General features: G+C 39.5%; 1 protein-coding gene across 1 annotated transcript in view; it reads left to right on the forward strand.

Annotated features, from left to right (window-relative positions):
• The window catches only part of rnf213a (ring finger protein 213a), a 34,596-nt gene extending 29,264 nt beyond the window's left edge, over window positions 1-5,332 (forward strand). The window contains exons 56-67 of the mRNA XM_024271568.2: window positions 6-180; window positions 428-522; window positions 595-846; window positions 963-1,095; window positions 1,180-1,263; window positions 1,341-1,521; window positions 1,645-1,846; window positions 1,923-2,000; window positions 2,080-2,277; window positions 2,472-2,561; window positions 2,662-2,840; window positions 4,431-5,332. Coding sequence (XP_024127336.1) covers window positions 6-180; window positions 428-522; window positions 595-846; window positions 963-1,095; window positions 1,180-1,263; window positions 1,341-1,521; window positions 1,645-1,846; window positions 1,923-2,000; window positions 2,080-2,277; window positions 2,472-2,561; window positions 2,662-2,840; window positions 4,431-4,587 — 1,824 coding nt within the window. The 3' untranslated portion in view covers window positions 4,588-5,332. The remainder of the gene's footprint in view (window positions 1-5; window positions 181-427; window positions 523-594; window positions 847-962; window positions 1,096-1,179; window positions 1,264-1,340; window positions 1,522-1,644; window positions 1,847-1,922; window positions 2,001-2,079; window positions 2,278-2,471; window positions 2,562-2,661; window positions 2,841-4,430) is intronic.
• The last annotated feature ends 743 nt before the right edge of the window (window positions 5,333-6,075 follow it).

The raw sequence follows: 6,075 nt of genomic DNA on the forward strand, positions 1-6,075 counted from the left end.
TGCAGCCCATCTCTGCAATCATCAAGCCACCAGTTGCTGATCCTGCAGCGTTTCTTTTTGAGCATTTGGACAAAGACTTGAAACATCTGATCAGATCTCTGGGTAAGGGGACTGACGATACCATCTGTGCAGTCCACCTGCTCATCAGCAGCCTTCTGGAACCTCAGCAGCAACAAAGATGTAAGAAGAAACCTCATTCTAAGTCATTTTCCTCAAATGTTTGTGGTTTTATGTGAAGGCGTAAGGAGTAAAACAGTTTTTCAGTTCTGATTTTGACACTTTCTGCCGTTGATGCTCATTTGTTTAGCTGTACTAATCTCCTAAAACAGGACAGAAGAATGATGAATTCCTCCTCAGCGGCTAATAATCATCCAATTTCAAATATATAGTATTTATAATATTGATAATATGTTGATCTTTCCTTTAGGGCCGGTGCCTTATGACAATCGCCTGTCCACCAAACAGGCTAGAAATGCTTGGGATGTTGAAATGAGCAATGCTGTTATAACACCTCAGCTGAAGGTAGTGTAACTGAATATACATAGTTCTGGCTCCTTCACACTGTATAATGACTCTTTTTCTTTTCTTTTACAGGACTTGGAAAGGAGGCTAAAGGAAGTGAACAACTTCATCAGATCGGACTCGCGCATCTCTGCCAATCCAGTCATGACGCTCGTCTTTGGAGATCCTAAACACTTTCTGGCCTCCCTTCACCCAAACTCTCTCATTCATTGCTCTGCTGTGTGGAGCTGCAGGCAGAAAGTGTCTCTACTGAGCCTCAAACACATCGTAGAGCAGAATGATGGCAAAGACACGCTGCCTGTGCTGTGGAGGTTCTTGAACAGGGTAAATAGACCGTTGATAAATGCGCTCAACATGTTCTGAAAGATATAATTCAAATTAGTTTCTAAAATGTGTTTACATCGCTAGAAAAAAGCTAAATCTGCTTGTTTTTTCTCTAGGAAGCAGAGATCCGACTGGTGAAGCACCTACCTGACATCCTCACACTCCAGAAGAATTTGGTCAAGAAATTTCAGAATACGTCTGAGCTGACTTCTGATACTATCAAGGAATTTCTTGAAAAACAGAAAGCAGGTATTAAATCATCACAAAGCACAACAGTGGGAATAGTATATCATTTTTGACATTTGTCTAAAAGAAAAATGTGTGTATTTGTAGGTTCACTTAAAGCCTGGTACAAGAAACGCATCAGAACCTTCTTGACAACCTGGAATCAACTCAGGGTTTCCCTGGCAACCAATGGTAAACACATCCAGTAAAGCAGCTTCTCCTTTAGACTGAATCCTTCAATTGCTAACAAGAGTTGAAATGTTGCTTAGGTGAGATAAAGATTCCTGCTGACTTCTGCCAAAAAGACCTGGACTTAAACAGTGACTTTAAGGTGCTGTTGCCACGACGACAAGGCCCAGGCCTGTGCTCCACTGCTCTGGTCAGCTACCTGATTGCTGTCCACAATGACCTCATCTACTGTGTAGACAAGCACACTGGAGAAGAGACCAGGTGGGGGCGCTCACGCCACATTAAAAGTGGCAGAGCGTTTTCACACCATAGAGCACGTTTTGAGATGGAAGAACAATATGATTTTTGCAGCAGAGATATCTGACTAATGTCCTTTTTTCTCAGCTTCAAAGTGAGCCCTGCAGATCTGACGGAGTTGCATGTGATTCACTACGAGTTGGAGCGAGATGTGATGCCTCTGGTCCTGTCAAACACCCAGTACAGCATCCAGAAGGGTCAGGAAACCCTCCATGAGTATGATTTGCCAAAGATCCAACAGCAAATTATCTCTCGTTTCCTACTGGGGAAACCTCTCCTAACTCTCAATGTGAGTAAAATAAATTAAATGTGTTAAATAACAAGATAAATGTTTTACACAGCTCCCATATCTTCTCCAACATTAGGGCATTCCAACATTAATAAACCGACATGAGCGAAACTATGAAATCATCTTCAAAGATGTAAAAGGAAAGGTCAAACAAGTAAGTTATAATGAAAAAAAAGATTATTTAGACATTTATCATGCATACATGTGACATTAGGGTGTTTGTTTCCTAACAGGAGTCTCTTCAGACTCTCACCCTGGCGTCTATCGCTGGGGAGCTGCAGTCCTACAGTGAGGTGTGTGAAGCTCTCTCCACTCTGGAGGTGGCTCTCGGCTTCCTGGCCATGACAGGGGGCGAGCCCCACATGCAGCTCTCCCACTACCTGGAGGAGGTGCTGCAGATGGGAAACCAGGTGGCTGAGCACATTCTCAAGGTCGGCCTATAGAAGACACCGGTTGTTCTTATCAGTCTAGACTGTTTGGTTACAATTTTTGCAATATTTTTTCTAAATTCTGTTGCTTTTCGTGTCTAAATGGTTCATATTTTTGATTGAAATAAACAAAAGCTTAATTGCTGTGAATTGTTTATCTAGTCATGAGAGATTTTTTCTCCTATCATGTCTTGCAGACCTTGAGTATGTGTTGTTTGAAGCATTGTGTGGCGCTTTGGCAGCTACTGGCTTCACTCAAATCAGAGAACATGCTGCGACTCAAGAGGGTAAGTCGCTGTTTGATTTAAAATGATTTCATTGTTCCTGTTGTGATGACAAACCAATTAGAGTGGCAGTGTATCATTTTTTTTGTGTGTGTGTTTTCAGGATCCATTTGTGGGAATTTCAGACGACTACAAGCAGGTTCTGAGTGAAGACGAGCACCGCCTGCTGACCACTTTCTTCTCTGTTTGCAACGCTGACACTTTCTTGCTGGAGATGCACGAGTTCATGGTGCTGGTCCTCAAAACGCCCAATGCTACGGACACATACAAGCCTGACTGGGGGTAAAAACCATCTCAACTCTTTTTTTTTTTTCTATACCTGTTTAAAAAGTTAATCTAGATACATTTTGAAATAAACCCAAAAATGTATAACTAAAAAAATAAAAGCCCATCATGTAACATGAGTTGTACTGTGACCGAAAAGTATGAACATTTTGACAAATCTCCTTAAGGGGTAGCACAACAAGACAGTTGGAGGCTGACTCCACTCTCAGCCTGGATTTGAAAAATGCAAAAAAAAAAAAAAAAGGCGGGCTGAGCGGGGGAGGTGTGGTTTGGATCTGTGATTGACAGTGACTGTGAGGTTAGCTTGAGGTAACGTAGTTACGCTGCGTCTTCAATATAAGGAGTGGTACCGAGCAAAGCAGTATCTCCACAGAGATTTCTGTGGAGGTCGAGGATTTTCTCCTCCACCTTCTCCCGAGGCCGGCGCTCATGGTCCAGACCAAAGGGGACCCGTGTCTCAGTGGTAAAATGACGCTAGCATCATACGTTAATAAACAAGCTAACACTCCAGAGTGAAACTTTCATTGAAAATCCCATCTCCAGGATGGAGTTTACTGGATTCAATACCAATTACACTCAACCATCGTTTCTTAACTTCCAAGTCCACTGGAAAGTTGTACGAGCGAGTAGATTTTTGACGATGATGATGTGAGCAGAGCAGAGCAAGTTTAACAGCGACAAACGACGTCAACACAGAAACTTCAAAAAACGAGTGACTCTAAAAAGAACAAAAATCTGAAAGGATTTTATTATTGATAATAAGAAGACTCTGCAAGAAAATAATTTCTAACAGAACTGACTCCACAACCAACCCTGAGAACAACTTTGTCCAGAAAAAATCAGATACTGCCATTAGAACTAAATCAGCTTCACAAAGATTAGATAACAACCTAAAGAGCTCAAAGATCCAGATGGTTATAAGATCTCTGGTTGAGGAGCTGCAGCTCTCCAACATCTCAAAAGAATCATGACAGGAGCGGATTCACTATTTATTGGTTCACTTTTTGGACTGTTTTAGATGTATTTTATCTGGGAAGATTACAGAAAGGGATTGTTAAACTATGGTTGTGTGTAGCTGTCTGGATAAACACAATTACTTACGTTTAGACAAATGTTTAGATTGTTTCCCTTTTTCTGTTGGCTTACAAAACCGACCCCGGCCCCCCATCAGAGAAGAAGACAGTTATGTGGCCCTCATAAGAAAAAGTTTGGGGACCCCTCCTTTAGACTATGATTTCAGGAATTAAGAAAGTAGATTTTACATTTTCAAAAATTTGGCAAAAACCAACAGAAAGCATTTTGTAAAGCCTCATTTATAGAGGTCAACAGCGAAAAAAGTTGATTTAGTGTTTGGTTCCCTTTAAAATCAAGTCACTAAAACAGTCTGTTTCTAGAGACTTTTACTTAACTACTTTGCTCAAATAGAGGCTGAGGAGTTCAGCACCAAAACTGCTATTTCATGTAACTCAGCAAATTCTGAATACAGCCTTTACAATAATGAATATTAGACCACAGTATTTTTACAGGGAAATGTTTTCCTGATACATTATTAGTTCTGATTTAAAGTGCTTTATCTGTCTCTCACAGCCTAAAGGAAACCCTGGTGTCTTATATGGAACGCAAAGACCTTGACATTCCTCCGGATGTGGAGGAGCTCTTCCCAGAGCAGATATGCCTGAGTCATTATGTGGAGGCCTGGAAGTTCATCGTCACTTTCAAGCAGGAGCGCGCTCAGAGAGGATAATTCAGTTTGGGGTTGTTTTTGTTCTTCTGAATTCCCTTTTGCTAATATATATCTCAGATAAAAATGTTCCAAAAACTGTTAATAAATCATGTTTTTTGCACACATTCATACCAAAGAAATGTGCCTTTAAAGAGTATTTGTATGAAGATTTAAACCACTAGTCTTACTTTCTATAAGATTCCTCATGTATAATGTTGGTGAAATACATTTGTTCTGCTGAATTAGTTGTTTTCTTCTTATAATTTTAGATAGAAAATTGTGTGTTTAGCTCAGGTTAAATTTAAACAGAAACATCCGTTAAGTACTGTTTGGAAAAATATCTTGAGTATTTTGTCGGTGCCATTAATCACTATTAGAATTGATCCGTTGAATCCTTGATATATTGTTCATTCCATTGTTTCTTTTAATTTTTTGTAACTTTTTTTCTTTATATCTGTGGTTGAAGATGCTATTTTCATTCAGAAACATATTGCAGCAAAGTTGAAATTGAATTATATCATGTTAGCACATTATGGGTGCCTTTTCTCAGGATTATAATACTTTTTTTTTTTTTTAAATGATGAATGCACTCCAAAAAAAGCCTTAAGAACAGGAAGTTCCTGTAAAACTGAGGAAGAGTTGGAAGAAAGATATGTTTGTTTGCACTTTTTTGATGCAATAAAATTGCATGAGCCATAAATGTTCTGTGTTTACAATATGGATATTCTTTTAGCAAACTCAAAATAAAGGCGGCGTGTTCTTTCGACTTGTTACGCAACCGATCAGTCGTCTTGCTGTCCCCACTGCAGTTTAAAATCAGCAAAAACTGACCCTTTTCTAGTGAGAAGATTTCAGCGAGACCTCTAAGTAATATTAAATACTTGTTAAGCTTAATTAATCTTATATTTATAGATTTGCAACCTTTACCTTCAATGTGTTTACATGCATATTAAGTGAATCAGTATTTTCTGTCATTAGTTGCTTAAAGAAATCAGTACCTGACATTAATGTTTTAAAGCTTTATCAGTTTATTTTTCACATTTAAACAAAATGTCAGTTTCAACTGAAACGTTAACTAAATATCCGTTCTCACAGCAAGAAAAAATCCTCTTGTTATTATTGTACAGTTTTCAACAGCCCCAATAGTGCTCCGTAAAGTAATTACGCTGTATTTACAGATTGCGTCACTGCTGAGAGGCAGTGATGGCTGGACATGATGCAGCACTCAGGAAATGTCTGCGTGCCAAAGGTTTTGTGACATTTTGACCCTCTGTTGGTGGGAGCTCAATGTGTTTCTGATCAGGCTGATGGAAATGATACGGACAAGACAGCCCAAAGAATGCCGCTGGACAACTCCTTGATTCAATTTCCTCTATGCCAAGGTAGTGTTTAGCATAACAATGACAAATGGAGGCCTGTGAAAGTAAACCCAGCCAACGACCACCCTTTGGGAGTCTGCAGTAAGTAAACAAAATCTTCCAAAATACTTCGTTGCACTTAAATGAAATT

This window comes from Oryzias melastigma, linkage group LG8, assembly GCF_002922805.2.
Source record: "Oryzias melastigma strain HK-1 linkage group LG8, ASM292280v2, whole genome shotgun sequence".
Classification (NCBI taxonomy): domain Eukaryota; kingdom Metazoa; phylum Chordata; class Actinopteri; order Beloniformes; family Adrianichthyidae; genus Oryzias; species Oryzias melastigma.